Genomic DNA, 24,626 nt, shown 5'->3' with positions numbered 1-24,626 from the left:
GCCAAGGCTATTCTTACTCAGAGAGACCCACTGACAGGGCTGGTCTGCCCATAAGAAGGGCTGAGGCAGCCACCATCTTGTGCCAGAATCCCATGGGGCAGGGCCCCCACAGACCCCTTGCCACTGCAGAAGTGAGGAGAGGTGATGGCAGCAGATTCCAGTGAGATTGGGATGACCCTGGAAAGCAGGACTCCAGCGCAGGGGCAGTGTTGGGGGGCGGCTGCACCTTTCTGTTTCACCTACTGTCCCTGCCCATTGACAATAATAGACACAACTAACTCAAGGTTCTACTCTGAGTAGAACTTAGTTCAATACTTCCCAGAATTTCAAGGACAAAGAAAATAGACCAGTCGATTGAAATGTGTAGCTTCTCAAGGCTGCACACACACACACACACACACACACACACACACACACGGTGAGCATGAAGTTTAGAGTGTAAAAAAAGAGCCATTTTGTGCAGTCTTTAGCATTGCATCCAAGTAGCTGGAATTTGCAAAACCCTCATTGCAACTACAGTCGTACCTTGGTTTTTGAACAGTTTAGTTCTCGAACGTTTTGGCTCCCAAATGCCGCAAACCCAGAAGTGACTGTTCCGGTTTGCGAACTATTTTTGGAAGCCAAATGTCCAACGGGGGCTTCTGATTGGCTGCAGAAGCTTGCTGCAGCCAATCAGAAGCCGCACTTTGGTTTCCGAACATTTTGGAAGTTGAAGGGACTTCTGGAATGAATTCTGTTCGACTTCCAAGGTACGGCTGTACTTAAAAGCACATTCAAAGCACATTCTTTCCCTGAAAGAATTCTGGGCAGCGTAGTTTGTTAAGGATTGCTGGGAACTGAGGGGATGCTCATCAAATTTGCAGGTGACACCAAACTGGGTAGCTAATGCTGCAGAAGACACAACCAGGATTAAAATAACCTTAACAGACTGGAGAACTAGGACAAAACAAACAGAATGAAATTCAATAGGGTTCATAAGGTTCTACACTGAGGAAGAACCAGATGGACAAATATAAGATGGGGAACCTGGATTACTAGCAGTGCAGGTGACAAATCTGGGGTCTTAGTGGACCACAAGCTTTAACATGAGTCAACAGTGTGATGCGGTAGCAAAAGAAAGCTAATGCTGTTCTAGGCTGCATCAACAGAAGTCTAGCGTCCAGATCAAGGGAAGTAATAGTATCACTCTGCTCTGCCTTGGTCAGACAACACCTGGAGTCTTGTGTCCTGTTCTAGGTGCCACAATTTAAGAAGGATATTGACAACCTAGAACGTGTGCAGAGAAGGGCAACCGAGATGATCAAGGGTCTGGAAACTGAGCCCTATGAAGAACAGTTGAGGGAGTTGGGGATGTTTACCCTGGAAAAGAGGGGATATGATAGCCATCTTCAAATATCTAACTGGCTGTCACATGTGTTGCAGGAATTTATGTATAGGTTGGTTGGGGGTTGCCCCTCCAGCAGATATCATGCACATGCAGCCCACTACCAAAACCAGCACAATCACTTTTGTGACTTTTGTGATTTGTCCCCACAAAACACTGCATCACAGTTTCTTCCTATCTATTCAAAGGGCCTCTGCTGCACAATACCAAATGTAACAATTCACTGATAAATGTGTCTGTGTACTGGCTCACTGGGAAAACTTCAGAAATTCATATAGACATGTGAGCTCAGCTACTTAGCAGCCCCTCTGCCTGAGTGATAATCCCTGGCATCCTGATACCTGAGTGCCAGACAGGTAGCCATTCCAGAAATAAGAAACCCAGATGAAGACAAAAGGGTGTGATTAACTTGGCTGGGAAATAGGGAAATGTAAATATCTTTTTTTGTTACACTTGATGAATGTTTGGTGGAGGGCAAGGGGAACCATGGGGCAGGATCCAGGATGCTCAGATTACTGCCACCAGACCTCCCTTTTCATGATGTAACCGTGATGTATGAGTGATGTAGTTTGGGGGGGTGTAACATGGGGATTAGCAGCGAATAAAAGCTTGGGGGCTCTTTTGTTCAGGGCTTCCATCTTGTTCCACCTTGTGGCAGGTGAGAGTCCTGTTGCGACAGTCTTTAATAAAGACCAAGCCTACTGGCTGCTGTTTTGCTCTGGTATTCCTGGCTGGTGTCCTTGTTTTTTGTCCAAGGGAGACCCTCCGATTTCTCTGTTAACACATATAGGATGGAGCAAGCTTGTTTCCTCTTGCTATGGAGGCTCGTACCCGAACCAATGGCATCAAGTTGACAGAAAGGAGGTTCTGACTAAATACTGTTATCAGGAAAAACTTTCTGACAGTAAGAGCTGTTCAACAGTGGAACAGACTCCCTTGAGAGGTTGTGGTTAAAAATCTGCTTAAAAATCTCCTTCCTTGGAGATTTTTAAGCAGAGATTGGATGGCCCTCTGTCATGGATGCTTGAGTTGAGATCCCTGCATTGCAGGAACCAGGTGACCCTTCGGGTCTTTTCTAACTCTACAAGTATGTGATTCTATGAAGAAAAAAAATGCCTTACATATTGATATGCATTCCTGACAGCTGGATTGGCCTTGTTTTTCATGGTACTTATCAGGGCTCCTCCACCTTTCTAAGGAGAGAGAGAGAGAGAGAGAGAGAGAGAGAGAGAGAGAGAGAGAGAGAGAGGTGAAGCTTAGGCACACATCTATTCGGAACAACACACTCAAAAGACACTAATGGGCAAGGATGCTATGCATGCAAGGGAGCTTGATTTAATTCCTGGCCACTGAGACAATCATTAGATGTGCAGAGAGGAAGCAGGTCCCCCAGCCTGTGTGTGTCGGCTTGTGCAAACTACAGTCCATAAAAGCTGATTCATTAAATTTGTTACAGTCTTTAAGGTGCCACAAGACTTTTTGCTGCCACACACCACAGCAGCTACGTCCCTGGACATCATCTTTGTTGCAGTCCTTACAAGCAACAGTCTCGAAGATAACAGAAACCACTGGGTTAAAGCTGACCAAAAGTCCAGAGGTTGCATTATTATCAGTTTACGATGGGGTGGAAGTTGTGCAGGCTGTGAAGGACTTGCTCACAAATTTATTGACAGCTGCGCGGATTATGATAGCTAGGAAGTGGAAACGGCAAGCAGAATATAAAATGGAAGAAGTGTGGGATATAGCTAGTAATGATAAATTAGCATGTGCCATTAAGGTAAGACGGGGAATATGCAGGAGAAAAGATTTCGAGGAGATGTGGAAGGTGCTTGTAGAATTTGTACTGTTAAAATGGAAAGGGGTCAAACCATCGCAATAGGTGTTGAAATTTTTGGAGGTTGGATAGTTACAATGGAATGGTCTCAGTGGTGGGGTGCACATTTTTATTCTTATTTATTTATGATTATTTAATAATAATAATAATAATAATAATAATAATAATAATAATAATAAAACAAAAACAAGAAACAAAAAGAAACAAAAAAAGCAAGAATCTTGTAAAGTAGGTCACTACTGTTACCTCCATACTTCAGATTGGGGTGTGTGTGTGCTGATGTTGAGAGAGAGATTCATGCTCTGACTCTTAGCTATTAAATTTCACCAGCCCACATCAAGGACCAAAACACAGAGCTCGGAGAATCCAGGAGGCCTGTGTTCACCCTGCCCTGCCTGGTGGATTGGCAGAATCGCACCACTGCTTTCTCGGCTCCAGACCCTGCTCCAACTGCGATTCCCTGTGGCCATCCCCCTCTCCCATGCAATGGTCAGATCCTGGCCTCTCCCACTCTGCTACACTTAATGGTGGCTCATGGTTGGGTGAATTCTACTCATTGCATGGGACGCGGGTGGCGCTGTGGTCTAAACCACTGAGCCTCGTGGGCTTTCCGATCGGAAGGTTGGAGGCTTGAACCTGCACCATGGGATGAGCTCCCGTTCCTCTGTCCCAGCTCCTGCCAACCTAGCGATTTGAAAGCACACCAGTGCAAGTAGATAAATAGGTACGGCTGCAGCAGGAAGGTAAACAGCGTTTCCGTGCACTCTGGGTTCCATCACAGTATTCCATTGCGCCAGAAGCAGTTTAGTCCTGCTGGCCACATGACCCAGAAATATGTCTGTGGACAAACACTGGCTCCCTCGGCCTGAAAGTGAGATGAGCGCCACACCCCAGAGTCGCCTTCGACTGGACTGAACCGTCCAGGGGTCCTTTACCTTTTTTTTACTCACTCACTGCAAGGTCAAGGGACCCAGACATCTAGAGCTGGGCTTGCATCTGGAAGACAAGGGTTCAAGTCCCACAACTGCCACAAGAGGCCTTGGGCAAACCCCTTTCTTAGGTTTTCTTCCTCAACAGCACAAGCATGTTTATGGCCATACTGTTAATAATCACAGCAAAATTTATTTGTAGCGTCTCTCAAGATAAAAATACAAAACCAAACCTCCCTGAAGTCAAGTCACATTTTTAAAAAGATGAGAATAAAAGGTGCTGAAGACCTTTACATGTTTGTGTGGTATTATCCTGAGATGAATGTTATTTATCACTGTTTTGGTTCCACTGCTATTCTATCTTTATTTATTCCTAGTGTGGTCTTTCACGATACTTTATGGTGGGTGCATTTTTAATCAAACGTCCTAATTTTATAATTTCGCGCTTATATTATGTAAGCTGCTTTCTGGGGGCTTGGCCCTAAAAGACAGCCTAGAAAAGACCTCAGCACAAACAAAACAAGTATCTGTAAGGAAAAGAGATAACAAGGTAAAAGAAGATGGATGGAGCTTCATTCGTTTACCTTTAAGTTCTCCACCCATAGCTGATAGGAATGCATGCTACCTGGGGAGGAAAGAGAGTACAGGTGAGTGTCCCTGAGGGCCTTGACTTTGCCTTCACAGAGATTTGAACTGTATATTCAGAGTAACTCCTTATATCTGCCCATCGGTGTACAAAGGACCCACATTCTGTAAAGAACTGGACGCAGAAGGCAGCTCTGAACACATTCCCTACACAAAAAGGCTCCTAAATGTAGGGGGAAATGGGTGGGTGGGTGCTGGTGTGGAAACGGCATGGGATTCCCACAGACTGATCTACTTACTTATTTTATTGAAATTCTATACTGCTTGAAGGGGGAAAAACCTCAAAGCAGTTTAAAAAAAAAGATAAAACAATATACTTAATGCTAAAAATGTACAACCATAATTTAAAATATACAGAAGATTAAAATAGGGTTGCCATATTTCAAATTGTTCAGCTTTCTTCGTAAAATTATTGAGCTTTTTTTTTGGGGGGGGGCTAAGTTGTTGAGCAATTTTTAAGGGAAATTGCCAAAAGCGACACTGCCGACATGGTTTGCCATACAGATTTTCATGGACATTTAAGCAACATTTTCCCAACTATGTACAGAAAATTCTGGACCTATGGCAACCCTACCTCAAAATCACAATAAAATAAGACTGAAGCAAATTATAACTCCTATAGACTTTCCGAACATCTGTGAAGGCTTCTCTGGGGTAGAGTATTATATATATATATTATTATTATTATTATCAGCAGGCACTGAAAGGAATACTGTAAAGGTGCCTGCTTGATTTCAATAGGCAGGGAATTCCAGAGTTTATATATAATTGGAAAGTTAGCTAACCACACCTTCCTAGTGCCCTAAGGCTGTATCCAATTAAGTTACACTCATGTGAGACCCACAGACATTAATGGACCTAAGTGAGTCATGTCCATTGCTTTCTATCAGTCTACTCTATGTCAGAGTAACTGGTTATTAATGTGGAAGCATCCTACAATCTCAGGAGTCTCCCAGTAAATTCTTGCTGAGACTTTGTTGTTGTCATAGCTTCACCTTCACCCCACAAAGAGAGGGGTGTTGAGGAGGCCATACGACCTAGGGCTGTGGCTTGGTGGATCGCTGGCGGATCCGTTTCCATGTTATCAGCCGAAGAGCAAAAACAAGCGAGGTTCTGCCCTACCTGGGGACAGGCTTCTGTTGATCTCCTGCTCAAAGAGGTCAGAGAAGTCTTCCCCTGCATTCAGCTTCTCCAGGCGGTCATCTACGAACTGGTGGTGTTGAGGTTGGGTGCAGCGTTGGGGAGAGAAACAAAGGAAGCCATTAGAAAATATGCGGGAAGAAGTCATCTTCCATGGGAGAAGGAAGCACGTACAGCGTCAACAACCGGTACGCACAAAGGAAGAGGAGAACAGTCAAATGCCTTTTGCTGGCGAATTGATAGCGGTGCTCAAATTGTGGAAGAGCATCTTGCTTGGGTTTCTCCATCAGCCCATACCTGCTTGAAGAGCTGCAGGTGCACGGCCCGCTGGAGGAAAGCTTGCATGGCACTGGAGCCTTGTTGCAAGAAGGTGTCTTTGCAGAAGGAGACGGGCTCTCCCTGCAGAGGGAAAAGAGATAAGTTGGGAGGTAATAGTCAGTGTGGCTGGAGGGTGGAGGGTGGGAGAGAGAGAACCCTTGCAAGCAATATAGGTTAAGGTTACCAGATTTTTTTCAATGAATCTGCAGACACATTAATTAAATAATACACGTTCGGGACTTTGATGCTGCAGCTATGGTGGTGGCAGAGGGGCTGCCGCCGCCTTGACCTCAACCACCACATTTCCCCTTCCTCCGAGGCTTCTATCTCCTTTCTCCATGAGCCTGGGCAGCCCCTGAGTTGTTGGCTCTTCAGTGGTGGTGGTGGGGAAGCGGTGGGCGGTGGGTCAGGCATGGAAGGTGGACAAGGAGGGCCGAGAGCGGCGGCGGTGGGGCTCGGACAGCGCGATGCCTCCCTTCCCGTCGGAGCAGCCCCAATCCCATTCCTACTTGCATGCAAGCAAGAGGGGGTGGGGATCTCTCAGCTGGGAAGGGAGGCTTCCCATTGCCTAACTGAGAGATCCCTGCCCTGTCCTGTGAAGCCTCCCTTCACAGCTGAGAGATCCCCGCCCCGCTCCTGCTTGCACGCAAGTAGGAGTTGGGAGGCTGCTCCGATAGGCAGCATGAAGCCTGCATTCACAGCTTAGTTGCCGGGGTCAGGGAAGGTGGAGGCAGCCCGAAAGCTGCATCTTAGAGCCCCTGCACCACCATCCTATGGGGACTTCTGAGCAGCTCCTGAAGCCAGCCAGAGCCAACTGCTCTGGGCTGCTGAGACTGCTGCTGCTGCATTTCCCAGGGACATTAGATGAAATCCGGGGACATTCTGGGGATGGAATTTGTCCGGGGACTTATTCGCAAATCCGGGGACTGTCCCTGGGAAACGGGGACGTCTGGCAACCCTAATATAGGTATGTATAGTAAGTGTTCACATGCGATAAGGAGAAGTTGCTTCCAGGCAGCCTGTTTACTGAGCATTCATCATGATTTCTTTGCACAAACTTTGAACCAAGAGGAGCCCAGCTACTCACCGGGTTGCAAACGAGAGCCTCGCGGTAGCTGCCAAACAGCAGTGCCTGTGCCCTAAGGAAAGCTCGGGCGACTCCATCCCCAGTAGTCGCCGTCTGTTTCTTCAACTGGAACTTCAACAGAGAGACCTGTGCGGGGAGAGGAGGAGGGTTACAAGCTCTTCTCTGACCAGGGGGTCCTCCCACAAATTGCAAGAGGGTGTCTCAACCACAATTTGTACCCAGAAGCCCCAACCAAGTGCCAGGGCCCTGTCATATGTCCCACTGCCATAGGGTTGCCATATTTCAAAAAGTAGGAAGAAGTAGTCCCAGCAAAGGAAGAATGGATACAAAAACTTATGGAATATGCAGAAATGGCGAAACTTACCAGAAGAATTAAGAAATCAAAATAGCAAACTTTTTTTTAAATAAAAGAATGGAAATGGTTTATGGAATGTTTACAGATAAATTGCAAACAGATAAAAACACTAACAGGATTATTGTAATAACCTGCAGTTACATAAGGGTATATATTTAAAGAAGATAAAAAGATTAGTAAATTAAGTGAATTTGGATCTGCAGAAGATATTAAAAATAAATTTAAGGAATTGCAGGGAGAGGGGGAAGGAAGTCAAGTTTTAAAATGTCAAGATGATTGTAAAATCAGGCGAATGTGAAAATCACGGCCATAGGAGTTTCTATTGGTAAGGAATGCAGGTTTAGGGCCTTTTCTGTGGCAGCACCCTGGTCATAGAATTCTCTCCCTTGGGAGGTTGGTCTGGGGAGGTCAGGTAGGCCACAACCTTGATAGCTTTTCTGTAGGCAGTAAAAAACCACTGTTTCACTAATTGGCTCTTTAAGATTGAAGAATTTAACTCTGGGACAAAGGAAGCTGTATCAGATTGGTCCAATTTCCAGAAACCACAGGAAGGGAAGTGTGTTTTTGTGCTCAGCACCTGTTTGTGGACTTTCTGTGGGTCTGTGGCTGGCCAATGTGAGAACAGCATGCTGGCCAGTTGTTCCTGTTATAGGTAAAGGTAAAAGGACCCCTGACCATTAGGTCCAGTTGTGGCCGACTCAGGAGTTGCGGCGCTCGTCTCGCTTTATTGGCCGAGGGAGCCAGCATACAGCTTCCGGGTCATGTGGCCAGCATGACTAAGCCGCTTCTCGCGAACCAGAGCAGCGCACAGAAATGCCGTTTACCTTCCCGTCAGAGCAGTACCTATTTATCTACTTGCGCTGGTGTGCTTTCGAACTGCTAGGTTGGCTGGAGCAGGGACCGAGCAACGGGAGCTCACCCCGTTGTGAGGATTCGAACCGCTGACCTTCTGATCGGCAAGTCCTAGGCTCTGTGGTTTAACCCACAGTGCCACCCGCATCCCTCGTTCCTGTTATACCTAATTGCAAATTCAAATATATCCCTATTGTGTTTTATGACTTCCTTGATATTGTATGTGGGCTGGAACTGGTCTGTGACCGAAATAATAAAATTCAGCATGCTGGACTAGAGCCACTGGCTAGCAGCAGCTCTCCAGAATTTCGGACAACGTTCTCTCCCAGCCCGACCTGGAGATGCTGGGGATTGTACAAAGCATGTGCCTTACCAATCTGCTGTTCTTGCAAATGGCTCTGGGGTTGTGGCGCTCATCTCACTTTACAGACCGAGGGAGCTGGCGTTAGTCCACTTCCACAGACAGTTTTTCCGGGTCATGTAGCCAGCATGATTAAGCCGCTTCTGGTGAAGCCAGAGCAGTGCACGGAAATGCCGTTTACCTTCCCACTGGAGCGGTACCTATTTATCTACTTGCACTGGTGTGCTTTCGAACTGCTAGGTTGGCAGGAGCTGGGACTGAACAACGGGAGCTCACCCCGTTGCGGGGCCTCGAACCGTGACCTTCCAATCAGCAAGTCCAAATGGCACAGTGGTTTAAACCACAGCACCACCCACGTCCCTTAGGACGGTATAGAAGGTGGTATAAAAACGCTTTTATAAATTAAAAAAGAAATATCCCATCGCCCATGCCAATGGTAGGTCTGTGATTTTGGGTGACATAGACAAAATGGAAGTTGTGGCACTGTTGGGATCGTGGGATATTTTGCAGTCTTGCGTGCCAGCTTGTCACTTTCTGGTTAGCATTTCATAGTGTTTTATTTTCTACCTTTCTCAAGGTGGAAATGACATAAATGAGAAGAGACACAACTAAAAACACACCAGTTCCATGTAAATATTTTGCCCTATTAAAAACAGCGCTGAATTTGAAAACTTAAAACCACTCTTCTGCTGATCAGCTACATTGGGAGACCCCACAATTTAAGAAAGGGAGAGAAAAATGTATATTGCCTCATCTTTCCAACCATTCATAATTTTCTAAACTTCTGGTGTGTTCCCTCTTGCATATATTCCCCCCCTCCTACCTAAACTAAAGACAAACAAAAACTTTAGTCTTTCTTTGTATGAAAGTACACCATACATATGTAATTTTACTTTCTTTTTCTATTCCTTTATCCCACTTGACAATATTTTTTATGAGACGAACACCCAAAAGCTGTACATGCGGCTACACCATAGAATTATGTAATGGCATTTTTGCTTTCTGTTCTCTTTTATCTGAAGGGAGAGGCCACACACACACATAAAATGAGCTGAAATTCTGTTTATGCCAAATTAGTCATTGCAGAAAGAATATTTGAGGGTAGATACACAAATCGTGCTCTTGGCATTCAAATATGACTAACATGGCACTGGAGGATGTGATATCAGTTGCATGCAAACAGCAAGTTAAAAAATAGACACTCTCTCAATTTATTTAGGGCGAGATTAAAATAAGTTGTGTGCACAGAACAGCTTTAGGGGCCATACAGGGGAGGGGAGAGGGAGAAATTCCCACTGTGCAGGTAGACCTCATTTCCCATGTGCGTATCCCATGTTGCATTATGTTGAATTCCAGCCCACAATGGTATTCAATTTAGTATTAGAATAGACCAGCTGACATTTATGAACAGCACTAAAGGTTTATCCACATTTCCTCTCGTCCTGCCACTTCCCCCAGGGAAAACTGCTCTTTTGCGCTCAATCAGAGCAAACAGCAATTTGGGTTATTCATGGATTGCCATTTGTTTTGATTTAGAGCTAAAGAGCAGGTAGTCCCTGGGAAAGGATCGGGGCAAGGGGGGTCATGTTTTCTAGGCACATGACAAGCATTAGTGTGGACGAGCCTTAAGTTAAGCTTAAGTTAGGCCCATTGATTTTAATAAGTGTACTTTTTGTAAAACCCACTGTGTAGGAGTTTATGACCTTCATCTGTATGGAATGTATCTGAGAAAGCTCAAAACCTGAATTGTTTTTATGAATCGTATTTGGAAGTTAGAGAGTTAAAGAACACACTAAGCAAAAAAATGACCTCTCTTCACAAATAGCTCAACTCCCTCTATCAGAACACAGCAGAAAATGGCAATTTTCACACATTGGCAAAATAGCCCAAGAGTTTATGCAGGGCCATTTCCCATCTTCCAGGTCTGCTAATACATTTTCAGCTGATATATTTTCAGAAAAGAAGAGAGGGCAGCAATGAATCAGTTGCTTTAAAGTGAAAGTTTAGTACTGGATACTAAAGTCTGCATACATAAAAAATAACTGTTAGAAGATAAAGGTAAAGGTAAAGGGACCCCTGACTGTTAGGTCCAGTTGCAGACGACTCTGAGGTTGCGGCGCTCATTTCGCTTTATTGGCTGAGGGAGCCGGCGTACAGCTTCCGGGTCATGTAGCCAGCATGACTAAACCGCTTCTGGCGACCCAGAGCAGCGCATGGAAACGCCGTTTACCTTCCTGCCAGAGCAGTACCTATTTATCTACTTGCACTTTGTGCTTTGTAACTGCTAGGTTGGCAAGAGCAGGGACCGAGCAATGGGAGCTCACCCCATCAGGGGGTTTTGAACCGCCGACCTTCCGATCGGCAAGCCCTAGGCTCTGTGGTTTAACCCACAGCGCCACCCACGTGATAATTCATAGCAGTGGGGAGGAAGAGGGACTAATAGTGGAAGAAAAGAATAATGGAAGCAAACCACAAAGGCCCCAGGGTGCTCAGAAGGACATCAAAACTACCTGCACTATAGTTTATTGTTGTTATTTATCATCATCATCATCATCATCATCATCATCATCATTTTATGAAATCAATACTAACTACATCACTTGGGAGGTTTTCCAGGTCCTGGAAGGGCGATTCAAAGGTGTTGCTGTCAATGTTGAGAATGACGACATCTTCCAGGGCCTTGCTCCTCACTCTCTGGAGAAATGAAAGACAAAAGAGAGAAACTAAAAGAGAGACACTGCTTGCTCCTCTATTCACTGCCTTGCAAACCGCTGTCATGAATGTTAAATGTGACCCAGCTCCAGCTGATCTCTCACCACTCTTGGGGAGGGATCCCTGGCTCACAGCACTGAGTTGTTCCTACAAACTGGGCATGATGTCTGTGCTCTGCCTCCACAGTTCCAATTTCTGGAAGCCATGGGATAGGAGAGTGTTTTGGTGCTTATGTTCTGCTTGCTGGTTTCCCACAAGCATGTGGTTGGCCACTGTGAGAAGAGGATGCTGGACTAGATGGACCATTGGCCGGATCCAGTGGCTATTCTTAGGTTCTAAGCATCATAGAAACAGAAGAGATGGGTTGGCCAAAGGGCTTATACTCAACCCACCAACCAACCAAGGTAGGAGTACCTGCCTGCCTGCCACACACCAAGCCTCCATCAACTTAAGCCCAGGATCATGTCATCTAGACTGCACAAGCATGTTAGGATTTTTATCTATCCGAGGTGCTCCAGCAAGTGGTACTTTTGTACCATGTTTTTGTATGCATCATGTGAGTGTCTGAGAGAGCATGAGACAGGAAGTCTGAGTACTGTTGGAGTACTGTTGGAAGTTGGTTTCACTTCTGAATGTGTTGCTGTTCTGTAAAGGTAAAGGTAAAGGTACCCCTGACCATTAGGTCCAGTCGTGGCTGACTCTGGGGTTGCGGCACTCATCTCACTTTATTGGCCGAGGGAGCCGGTGTACAGCTTCCGGGTCATGTGGCCAGCATGACTAAGCCGCTTCTGGCGAACCAGAGCAGTGCACAGAAACACTGTTTACCTTCCCACCGGAGCAGTACCTATTTATCTACTTGCACTTTGACGTGCTTTCAAACTGCTAGGTTGGCAGGAGCAGGGACCGAGCAGCGGGAGCTCACCCTGTCGCGGGGATTCGAACTGCCGACCTTCTGATCGGCAAGTCCTAAGCTCTGTGGTTCAACCCACAGCACCACCCGCGTCCCTTTGTTGCTGTTCTGTACAGGTGCTCAAAGAGCACAGACGTGCTGATGGAGTCTTTGTATTAAAGACTGTAAATAAAGTAGTTTGAGAGTTACTGATTGATTCTTTCTTCTGCAATGATATGCCAGAAGACGAGTGTGTTTCTCTCAGGAGAGTGGGGTCGCTTATCACCGGTCTCTCTGGACTGAGGGAGATTTACATCCAGGGAGGACCACCGGAGAGATGCCCCGATGACTTGGGAAGTTGGCGGCCTTCTTGGGTGTGTTTCCAACAGTCCAGAGTGATGGAACTAATGACTGCCATCAAAGAAGAAGGCTGCAATCCTAGAGGTTTAGGCCCAGAATCCTTTGCAATGTCACTGGCAATGTCAGACACGGCTTTTGAGTTGAGACAAGTATGGAACAGACTTTGCTCAACAGTACCGTGCAGCCCACACTACGAGTGACCACAAAATGGCGGCTGCCCTGGGTGTCGAGACTCCGTTGATGACCAGAGCTTCTTCCCACCCACCCACCTACCCACCCTCTTGCACCTATTCATGGAACATGTGGGGCCCCCTACTCTTCATGGCATGGCTGTTCTGTGCCTCTGGGGATTGCAGGACTCAGCTGCTGGCTCATGAGAACTGACCTGTGAGGCCAAGGGCAGAATGGATTGGCAAGCTCACCTCCATGAAGCTGGTGTGGATTCCTATGAGGTAGGGCATGGGGGCACTGTCGAGAAAAGGAAGGAAAGAAAGAAAGTCAGAGCTGGTTCCAGATTCAGGTGGGCTCAGAGCCCCTGGCAGAACCGTCCAGATTGAACCCCCTAGCAGTGGACAAATTAGCTCTTCTTTCCGCCTCTCCTCTATCCTCCACCCCACCCTACCCTGGATAAAGACCCTCTATTTAAAACCTTTTCTTATGAGGCAATAATCAATATTTTTATTTACAGTGGTACCTCAGGTTAAGTACTTAATTCGTTCCGGAGGTCCGTACTTAACCTGAAACTGTTCTTAACCTGAAGCACCACTTTAACTAACGGGGCCTCCTGCTGCTGCCGCGCCACTGGAGCACAATTTCTGTTCTCATCCTGAAGCAAAGTTCTTAACCTGAAGCACAATTTCTGGGTTAGCAGAGTCTGTAACCTGAAGCGTATGTAACCTGAAGCGTATGTAACTTGAGGTACCACTGTATAGACATATTTATGAACATATGCTTTAGCTGATTTTGCACCCCCCCCCCACTTTGCCTGTGCCCCTGGTGGGGGGCCACCTGTGGGGAGCCACACCCAGGCTCAAAAACAGATCAGGTTGGTAAGGGCTTTCCAGGGAAAACAATGTTATTTCTAGGCATTGTCTTTCATTTCACCCACGCACCCCCCCCCCACAAAATTTATGTCTTTAAACACACCAAAGATTCCTGCTTCTAATGTGCATTGAAGTCCACAGCTCATTTGCAATGAATTAGGCACAAGGACCTCTTATAATCACCCCTAGGCTGTGGGAAGGGTCCTGGGAAGGGTCCAAGCCTCCCCACAGCGGATGCCAGAGACATGGGGGGGGGGGCAAGCCCAGGGTGGGAGTACAGGGAAAGACTTCTTTTCCTATTGCTCAACTCTCCATGCTCCACTTTTCTGTCCTTTGTCTACAACAGAGCCTTGAATTGAACTACAGCTTCCCAAATCACAGCAGCAGAGATAAGAAACAGCAACTGGCTGCTGAGGTTCTGTGCCTGGTGCCTGCCTTGCTCTCGCTGTTGATTCATTGCAGACATCACAATCGCTGCCTGTTTATTTATAGGCCATTTCCCAGCAAACACCCCTCAAGTCAGATGCCAGGAACAGGGTGGATTGAGGTTCGATGAGGCCCTAAAGCTACTGAAGGTAATGGGGCCCTTTATATGTCCAGCTGTCTTTTGTCAACAACAAATTGCCGCTGTTTTTTGTGTTGAATATATGCCATATGGTAATTTATGGATCTAATAGGTATCTAAAGCCATTTGCACATGTTGCCATGCAACCCATCCATGCAGAATGTAGACACGCTATACAGTGGTACCTCGGGTTACATACGCTTCAGGTTACAGACTCCTCTAACCCAGAAATAGTGCTTCAGGTTAAGAACTTTGCTTCAGGATAAGAACAGAAATCGTGCTCCAGCAGTGCGGCGGCAGCAGGAGGCCCCATTAGCTAAAGTGGTGCTTCAGGTTAAGAACAGTTTCAGGTTAAGAACGGACCTCCGGAATGAATTAAATACCGTACTTAACCCGAGGTACCACTGTATACAGAAATGAGCAAACCAGTGGTATTTTAGGGAGCAGGCTAGCAGGCGGGGCCCATGACTTACATCATAGGAGCCTACACAACACAAAACACTGTTGCTGCATGTAGGTTTTAATTTATTTTTTATCTTATATTTTGGAAATTTACATCCAGGTTCTTATCCCCTTTACATTTTTTTTGGGGGGGGGCAAGAGAGTGGGGCCCTAAACTATAGTTTGTTTAGCTTATATGTAAATCCGGCACTGTACAGGCAGGATCTGGGACAGAGCAACGGGAGCTCACCCAATTACCGGGATTCGAACTGCCGACCTTCTGATCGGCAAGCCCAAGAGGCTCAGTGGTTTAGACCACAGCACCACACACGTCCAGCTTTCAGTCTTACCCCCTGCCCTGCCCAGTGCTTCAAAAGGAAGAAATGAAAAGGCTCACCAGCAGTAGTCAAGGAGGTGCGAAGGCAGCACCGGGATGTAGATGTGTTGCCAGTGCATGGGATACAACATGGAGAGGGAGGCCTGAACACAGGCTGTGAGCTGCAGGGAGAGAGAGAGGGGTTAGGAGATTTCCCTTAGGATGGCCTGACTCTGCTTAGAAGACCAGAACCACCCTCCAAGTGACAGCCTGTGCCTTACAGGTGGTTTTAGCCCCTGTAGAAGGATCAGCCTCGTCCTCTTCCTGAAAATTGCCAGAATTTTGGCCTGATGTTTTGGGGTCTCCTCCAGATTCAGGGGGTGGGTAGGTGGGTCTCAGGCTAGCCTATTTTCTACTATGCCCATGTCTATGTCTAGACTTCTCCCTACCAGGCAGCCCCCCTCCCAAACTCCTTGACCTCTGCTCCTTGCAATTTGGGGCTTGATCCACAAGAGACCTGGCAACTCCCTGAGACCTGAGACTCAGCTGTACAGCTGCAAACACAACATTTTGAGTGTGTTTTGAATGCATTCTGCAAATGTGACACCAGATGGCGATGGTGAGCTAACGGCAAATTCAATATATATATTTTAAACTTTTTTCCTGAAAGCATTTTCACAGCATTTTTTATATGTGATTCCACCCTCCTCTCCCCCCACCCCAAGCATCCACTTGCTCTCACCGTGCTGAGTTTTCTGGTGGTGAGCAGGATCCGTCGCTCGTGGAGCAGGCTCGCATACAGGCGTAACATGTTGTTTGCATCCACGGCCACAACAAATTCTGTCAGGTTCCTCTGTGGGAAGGAGCCAATGTCCGGTTAGGTTCTCCAGTGAAGATTTGGCACAGTCCCCTCCCCACCAATTGTTCTGCTCTCTGTACTCTGTGTCACTCATGGCAGTACAATGCATCCAGCTCTCTTACTTCATGATCATCTTCTGTTGTCTTTTTTCTAGGAACACCATGACACCAGGAAATGCCCAGCTGCAGCACAGCGTCCAGACAGAAATCGCTTTAATGTCTGGGAAAATCCAGACATATAGCAACCAATGTCGGAAGTGTAGATTTTAGCGAATTTCCTTTTAAAAAAGCTCAAAACCATCATGTGTTTTTTGTGGGGGTGGGTGGGGAGATTTTCCAAAAAGCTTAACATTTTGGGGCAAAACCTTCATATTTTGCAAAAAAATAATGATAAAAAATAAAACATCTTTTGTGTTCACTGGGTCCATCTTGTAGGCGATGGATTGAGGATTGAATCTGTAGATCGAAATTTAAACCTCCTATCCCCTGTGTGTAGGAGAAATACAAAAAGGAACCCTGTGTATCTGAATGCATTTTGCAAATTATTCACTCATTCGAGCTGCAGTCTCTCCTTTCTTAGTGTGGACAAGCTGTTCCAATGTCTATGTGCCTCACCTCTATTTTGCCTAGCAACTGCTCTGTTTAAAAGCATCCTGATGGTGGTGTATTTTGACTACTGGAGTGAAAGTCTCAACCTGGTCCTCTCCATACTTTTGGCATCTAATTCAGTGCTGCCTACTCTGAGGGTTGGTCTCCAGCAGAAGTCTTTCTCCCATCAACTGCGGCCTGATCTTCTGAAACTAGAGATGGCAGGCAATGGACCTTTTGTTTGCAGGTCTTGTGCTCTGCCACTGAAATACAATCCCTTTCTCTCCTCTTACATCTCTTGTGCTAGGAACAGGTCCAGCTCTTGCATTGCTTACCTGTCCCAGCAGATGTCAAGGCAATAAACAACTATTTTACTTTTAAAAGACAACTGAAGGCGGCCCTGTTTAGGGAAGTTTTTAATGTCTGACGCTGTATTGTTTTTAATATTCGGTTGGAAGCAGCCCAGAGTGGCTGGGGAAACCCAGCCAGATGGGCGGGGTATAAGTAATAAATTATTATTAAATTATTATTATAGCTGTTTAAAGTGCAGCAGTGATGTATGGAAGTGAGAGCTGGACCATAAAGAAGGCTGATCGCCTAAAAATTGATGCTTTTGAATTATGGTGCTGGAGGAGACTCTTGAGAGTCCCATGGACTGCAAGAAGATCAAACCTATCCATTCTGAAAGAAATCAGCCCTGAGTGCTCACTGGAAGGACAGATCGTGAAGCTGAGGCTCCAATACTTTGGCCACCTCATGAGAAGAGAAGACTCCCTGGAAAAGACCCTGATGTTGGGAAAGATGGAGGGCACAAGGAGAAGGGACGACAGAGGACGAGATGGTTGGACGGTGTTCTTGAAGCTACCAGCATGAGTCTGACCAAACTGCGGGAGGCAGTGGAAGACAGGAGTGCCTGGCGTGCTCTGGTCCATGGGGTCACGAAGAGTCGGACACGACTGAACGACTAAACAACAACAAAAAGTGCAGCAGCAGCGGCCTGTCCACAAAAATCCAGCAAAAATCCCCATCTTGCCCTCCTATTCCCACTTTTCACAATCCCCTCCTTCCCCTAGATTGCACCTGACTATGTTTGCCATTCATTGCACATTATACTCCTGCCCAATCCCCAGCCCTGCTTGGAGAAAATGCCCTTTTGCAATGAATCACTCTTCTCTCTATTTTGAAATCTTCGTAGCATTGCCAGACCATGTCCTTTCCCAGCCCATTCAGGGCTCATCCAGACTTCCACTTTCCCCGCCACTTTGAGCAACTGTCAGTTGGGTTTCCTGCAGTTTGACGTCTGCTCCAATTCAGTGTGAAAGAGTGAGCTTTCCAGTGGCGCAAAGAGAAAACCACTAGCAGAAAATATCTCAGAATCATGCTTTCTAGGCACAGGGAAAGAAAAAGTGTGGGTGATCTCTCCTTGCCACTCTACTGCAACAAGAGCTATTGTGTTGGCAGTCACGCAACACACAAAATCTACAGCCTGCTCCCCCTCTTTTTCCTCCTCAATGTCATCTGGTTTTTCTGGGGTCGCCCCCTACCATGTGGGAGCTGAAGCGGATTTTGGGCACCAGCAAGGGAACTAGGCTTGTGTGACCCACATTACGCCACTCTGGTGGATTAAGGCTGATGATTAAGGAGACATCATTTCCACAATTGTGAAAGCTGGTGCCTCTCTCTTTAGAAAAGCAAACACGGCCCCTACAAACCACAACCACCTCTCTCAAAGCTCCTCGAGACACTGCAAATGTGACTTACACTTTCAGGGATGGTGGGGAGTTTGCCTTGGTCAGGGGCAATGAAATAAACCTGGAAGAGAGGAAGAAAGACGTTGGTGATGATCTGGTCCAGCTAGAAGAAGACTCTGTGAAACAAAATTTGTGGCAGTGGTCCGAGTCTCTCTCTCTCTCTCTCTCTCTCTCTCTCTCTCTCTCTCTCTCTCACACACACACACACACCCTTATTTTTATGGATAGTAGCTGACTGGCCAACCAGCATATTACACCAGATCAAGCACATTAAAAAATAAAAATAAAAATTATTTATATCCCGCCCTCCCCAGCCGAAGCCGGGCTCAGAGTGGCTAACAACAATAAAAGTAACACAGCATTCTAAAATCAATTCATTCTAAAACCAATTGAAAATCAAATTAATGGCAACCATTGGGCTAGAGTTCTTTGAGGATTACCAAAGGAGGGAGTCAGACCAGTGCCTTGGCCAAAGGCCTGGTGGAACAGCTCTGTCTTGCAGGCCCTGCGGAAAGTTGTCAAGTCCTGCAGGGCCCTAGTCTCTTGTGACAGAGCGTTCCACCAGATCGGGGCCACAGCTGAAAAAGCCATGGCTCTGGTTGAGGCCAGCCGTGTGGCCCGGGACCTCCAAGATGTTTTTGTTTGAAGACTGTAAGATCCTCCGTGGGACACACCAGGAGAGGCGGTCCCGTAGGTATGAGGGTCCTAGGCTGTATAGGGCTTTAAAGGTTAAAACCAGCACCTTAAACCTGATCCTGTACTCCACCGGGAGCCAGTGCAGCTGGAAAAGCACTGGGCAAATGTGATCCCATGACAAGGACCCCGTAAGGAGTCTCGCCGCAGCATTCTGCACCTGCTGGAGTTTCTGGGTCAGTCTCAAGGGTAGCCCCATGTAGATTCTTGGCTGATCTCCCAATAGGAGATCTTGGGCATCCCCAGAAAAAGAACTTTTTAAAAAGGACACAGATTTGTATAAAGGATGCATATATGCAAAACTAAATGCAAATTTAGAAAATTACTATAATTTAAATAATCAAGGGGTCTTGGGGCATCTTAAAGACTAACACATTTATTATATATATATATATATATATATATATATATATATATATATATATATTTTTATTAAGATTTTTAAACATAAATGCAAATATAATGATCAATGTAACATATATCATAACATAGTTTCTTAACTTCTTTGGACTCCCTCACGTCTCCCGCTCCCACTTGCATCATTGTCAATTCTTGCCCGCAATTTATCATCTTGTTTACATTATTGTATCTCATTCATTTAGAATATAATCTAATAATTCTCCCAAAGGTTTATGATTTTTCCTCAATCACATTTATCATCCTAATTACATCTAATTTAGTAGTGGCCAATTATTTATGATCCAGCCTCCATCTTAACATTCAACCAAATTACAATGCTTTTTAAAATAAATCTTAAATTTCTTCCAATCTTCTTCAACCTTCTCTTCTCCCAGGTCTCGGATTCTGCCGGTCATCTCGGCTAGTTCCATATAGTCTATCAGTTGCATCTGCCACTCTTCCAGTGTGGGTAAATCTTGAGTTTTCCAGTGCTTAGCGATGAGTATCCTTGCTGCCGTTGTTGCATACATAAAAAATGTTCGGTCCTTCTTTAACACCTTCTGGCCGACAATACCCAAAAGGAAGGCCTCTAGTTTCTTAGTGAAGGTATTCTTAAATACCTTTTTCAGTTCATTATATATCATTTCCCAGAAGGCCTTCACTCTAGGGCAGGTCCACCAGAGGTGAAAAAATGTTCCCTCATTTCCTTTACATTTCCAACATTTGTTATCAGACAAATGGTATATTTTGGCAAGTTTAACTGGGGTCATGTACCATCTATATATCATTTTCATTACATTTTCCTTCAGAGCATTACATGCAGTGAAGTTCAGCCCGTTGGTCCACAACCTTTCCCAGTCCTCAAACATGATGTTATGCCCAATGTCCTGTGCCCACTTTATCATAGCCGATTTAACCATTTCATCTTGTGTATTCCATGACTAACACATTTATTATAGAAGAACTTTTGTGGACTCAGACTTGTTAGTCTTTAAGGTGCCGCAAGACTTAGTTGTTTTTGCTGCAAGAGACCAGCATGGCTGCCCCTCTGGGGAAAAAATTAAATAGAAATACAGTAGGGCCTTCTCTGTCTGCTTTCAAGATGCCAACTGCTGGTGGGCAAAATCAAGGTGCTCTCCATTTTTAGGGTTCTTTATTCCTTGTAAATGACACAGCCCCCCCCCGCCTGACTCCTGACTCACTGATGCAGTCCCACAGTCCAGATTCTGGCTCTTGTCTTGTTTGTTTGGATCCTTCTCAGTGGAAATTTTCAATTTGGTCATCTTTAGATCCTTGCAAGACAACAAGAAATGGTTAAAAGGGGGGACACATACACCCCACAACAAATTAAAAGAAGATGGATGAGGAATTGTTTACATTTTTAGTCTTTCAACAATAATGCATCCATTTTTTAAAACAAACACACCTTCGTTCATTAAACTCCACATACTTCCACTTCCATATAATCTGGAGGCATCATAGAAAACATTTTATACCAGTTTACTACAGTGGCGTAGTGTGGGAGGTGCAGGGGGGCCCGGCCGCACCGGGCGCAACATCTGGGGGTTAGGGTTAGGGGGCGCAAATCCACAGGTTAGGGGGCGCAAATCCATGGGTTAGGGGGCGCAAATTACTTGCCTTACCCCGGGTGCTGACAACCCACGCTACGCCACTGGTTTACTAAATTGAGGAATTCAGGGACATTGACATAGACATTGGAACAGCTGGTCTGTGCTAAGAAAGGAGAGGCTGCAGCTCGAATGAGTGATAGTTTGCAAAATGCATCTGGATACACAGTGTTACTTTTTGTATTTCTCCTATACATGTGGGATAGGAGGTTTAAATTTCAATCTACAGATTTACGGTAATCCCCAATCCATCACCTACAAGATGGACCCAGTGAACTCAAAAGGTGTTGAGCTTTTTATGGCAAAGCTTTTTTTTTTAAAAAAATGAAGGTTTTGCCCAAAAATGTTGAGCTTTTTTTGGCTTTTTTTTTTTTTTTTTTTTTGCAAAATTTTCCCCTCAAAAACCCCCCAGCATGATGGTTTTGAGCTTTTTAAAAAGGAAATAGCATCAGCTGCAAGTGTGTGTGGTAATTATCAGAATACGTGCAGGCTAACTTTACTGACATTTACAGATAGGTAGCCGTGTTGGTCTGCCATAGTCAAAACAAAACAAATTTCCTTCCAGTAGCACCTTAAAGACCAACTAAGTTATTTCTTGGTATGAGCTTTCGTGTGCATGCACACTTCTTCAGATACACACTTCTTCAGATACACAGTGTATCTGAAGAAGTGTGCATGCACACGAAAGCTCATACCAAGAAATAACTTAGTTGGTCTTTAAGGTGCTACTGGAAGGAAATTTGTTTTGTTTTTACTGACATTTGTAAATAGACAAATTCTGTACACTGCCTAAAATTTCCTTGACATCCATCAGATGTAAAGGACATAAACAACGATCTGACTTTTAGAAGATATCTGAAGGCAGCTCTGTATAAAAGGTAAAGGTAAAGGTACCCCTGCCCATACGGGCCAGTCTTGACAGACTCTGGGGTTGTGCGCCCATCTCACTTAAGAGGCCAGGGGCCAGCGCTGTCCGGAGACACTTCCGGGTCACGTGGCCAGCGTGACATCGCTGCTCTGGCGAGCCAGAGCCGCACACGGAAACGCCGTTTACCTTCCCGCTGGTAAGCGGTCCCTATTTATCTACTTGCACCCGGAGGTGCTTTCGAACTGCTAGGTTGGCAGGCGCTGGGACCGAGCAGCGGGAGCGCACCCCGCCGCAGGGATTCGAACCGCCGACCTTTCGATCGGCAAGTCCTAGGCGCTGAGGCTTTAAGGAAGTGTTTAATGTTTGATGTTTTACTGTGGTTTTATAATTTGTTGGAAGCTGCCTAGAGTGGCTGGGGCAACCCAGTCAGATGGGCAGGGTATAAAAAACACGTTTTTGTTGTTGTTGTTAAAAGTTAAGACTCTCCTCCCATGGCATTGTATTGAGGGAAACTCTCCATTTGCACCTCTTGGAGGTGGGGAAGATTCCCTCCTAATGCAAATTCCAATTTCAGAGGGTGGAAATTTCCCCCTTCATTCTGGAATGAAGAGGGGGAACAAAGATTCCAATAATTATCACCCTCCCCACTAACTCTTTCCTGTGTATAGATGCAGGGATGGCGACACTCCAGGGGTCCTGCAAAATGCAAATATGCCCCCCTTTGACTCTTGGAGTGCCCCCATCCCTCACAGGAAGCCCACACAGTTGTTTAAAGGCACTACCAGGAAATGCAACTCAAAGCTCAGCTGTTTAAAGATTTTTGTGTATCTATGGGAGCAGATTCTTCTGTGTCAGAGAGGTGAGAACTTACAAATTCAAGGCTGATGGGGCTGCTGAGGTCAGGCACAGGATGGAGATAAAGTGCAGACAAGAACACATCCAGCTCTGTGAACTAGTGAGAGAGGAGATAAAGGCAGAGATTGGTGTTTAAATGGGAATGCTAGGAATCTGGGCGTGGGGGTGGGAACAGCACAGGGCAACTTGCTGGGCTCTGCAAGGAATCCAGAATTTCTGCCCTCACCTGCTCCTTGGCCAAGTTGTCTGCGATGTAGTTCAAGATCTTGTAGAAAACTTCAAACCAGGGTACGTAGCTGCAAAGAGAATCAGCATCAGGGGCACAACTGACCAAGCAAAGGGCATTTAGCATATGTGTTGCCGGGGTGCAAAAATCCGCCCAGTGCTCCCAAATTTAGTTTAGCCCCCAAATTAAGACCACAACACTTAAACTTATAAGTATTGCTTAGGCACCTACTTAGGAGAAACATCAGTCGTGTCAAAGGTGCCGCTGACCCCTCATAGCAGCTCAACACAATACGTAGCATAATATTTTGATGCAAGAGTTAATTTGGTGTGCACGGCACCGTTGAGAATGACAAGCGTGTCTTTGGTAAATGAGCGCACAAAGTCGAAAGTCCTTTAGTGAAAGAGTAGGTATACATTTTGGTAATACAGTGGTACCTCGAGTTAAGTACTGTACTTAATTCGTTCCGGAGGTCTGTTCTTAACCTGAAACTGTTCTTAACCTGAAGCACCACTTTAGCTAATGGGGCCTCCCGCTGCTGCTGTGCTGTCGCCGCACAATTTCTGTTCTCATCCTGAAGCAAAGTTCTTAACCCGAGGTACTATTTCCGAGTTAGCAGAGTCTGTAACCTGAAGCGTATGTAACCTGAGGTACCACTGTACAGTGGTACCTCGGGTTAAGTACTTAATCTGTACACCAGAAAAGTCATTGTGGCCTGTACTTCCTTAGCTAAGTATACAAGCCAGGGTGTCTAATTAGAATTTTATTATTATTTATTATTTATTGAATTGATATACCACCCTGTACCTGGAGGTCTCAGGGCGGTTCACAGAAAAGATCAACATAAAAACCAGAATATATATGATCAAAATTAAAACAACAACCCAATAACCCCCCCCCCAAAAAAGAGCCACATTTTAAAAGGGCATAGAGAAGTGAAATTGGCCCCATGCCAACTTAGTGGAGAGGCACATGGGTAACTGTGGCAACTGGGCTTCTGCGACGGCTTGCACCTGCCTGCACTTCTGCTTAGTCCAGGTGTGCGGAACCTCTGCCCTCCAGATCTTGTTAAACTGCTATGCCCATCATCCCTGGCCACTGCCCACGCTGGATGGGGCTGATGGGAGTTGTAGTTCAGCAACACCAGATGTCAGGGTCTGATTGAACAATGAGGAATGGTGGAAGATGGCAGCTGGGGAAGTGTTTGGATTTGATATCCCGCTTTATCACTACCCGAAGGAGTCTCAAAGCGGCTAACAATCTCCTTTCCCTTCCTTCCCCCACAACAAACACTCTGTGAGGTGAGTGGGGCTGAGAGACTTCGGAGAAGCGTGACTGGCCCAAGGTCACCCAGCAGCTGCATGTGGAGGAGCGGAGGCGTGAACCCGGTTCCCCAGATTACGAGTCTACCACTCTTAACCACTACACCACACTGGCTCTCAGGGAACCCCCAGGGGAGGAGGGCTCAGAGCCTGGGGACTGGTGGTGGGACACTGAGGAGAAGTCAAAGGGAGAAGGCTGGATGCTGA

The 24,626-nt window shown here is 46.0% G+C and overlaps 2 protein-coding genes across 4 annotated transcripts in view; one reads left to right on the top strand and one right to left on the bottom strand.

Annotated features, from left to right (window-relative positions):
- The window catches only part of IL27RA (interleukin 27 receptor subunit alpha), an 818,781-nt gene that overhangs the window by 386,709 nt on the left and 407,446 nt on the right, over positions 1-24,626 (top strand). The window lies entirely within an intron of this gene.
- DENND1C (DENN domain containing 1C) overlaps positions 1-24,626 on the bottom strand; it is a 52,210-nt gene that overhangs the window by 13,883 nt on the left and 13,701 nt on the right. For both annotated transcript variants that reach the window (XM_083718778.1, XM_083718779.1), the window contains exons 7-19: positions 23,098-23,167; positions 22,888-22,968; positions 20,723-20,812; positions 18,439-18,489; positions 15,974-16,084; positions 15,313-15,413; positions 13,289-13,334; positions 11,498-11,599; positions 7,338-7,463; positions 6,230-6,331; positions 5,915-6,002; positions 4,732-4,772; positions 2,506-2,577 (exon numbers count right to left, since the gene is read on the bottom strand). In XM_083718778.1, coding sequence (XP_083574904.1) covers positions 2,506-2,577; positions 4,732-4,772; positions 5,915-6,002; positions 6,230-6,331; positions 7,338-7,463; positions 11,498-11,599; positions 13,289-13,334; positions 15,313-15,413; positions 15,974-16,084; positions 18,439-18,489; positions 20,723-20,812; positions 22,888-22,968; positions 23,098-23,167 — 1,081 coding nt within the window. The remainder of the gene's footprint in view (positions 1-2,505; positions 2,578-4,731; positions 4,773-5,914; positions 6,003-6,229; positions 6,332-7,337; positions 7,464-11,497; positions 11,600-13,288; positions 13,335-15,312; positions 15,414-15,973; positions 16,085-18,438; positions 18,490-20,722; positions 20,813-22,887; positions 22,969-23,097; positions 23,168-24,626) is intronic.

Source organism: Podarcis gaigeae (genome assembly GCF_964106915.1).
Source record: "Podarcis gaigeae genome assembly, chromosome: 17".
Lineage (NCBI taxonomy): Eukaryota > Metazoa > Chordata > Lepidosauria > Squamata > Lacertidae > Podarcis > Podarcis gaigeae.
This window is presented reverse-complemented; position numbering and strand designations above follow the sequence as displayed.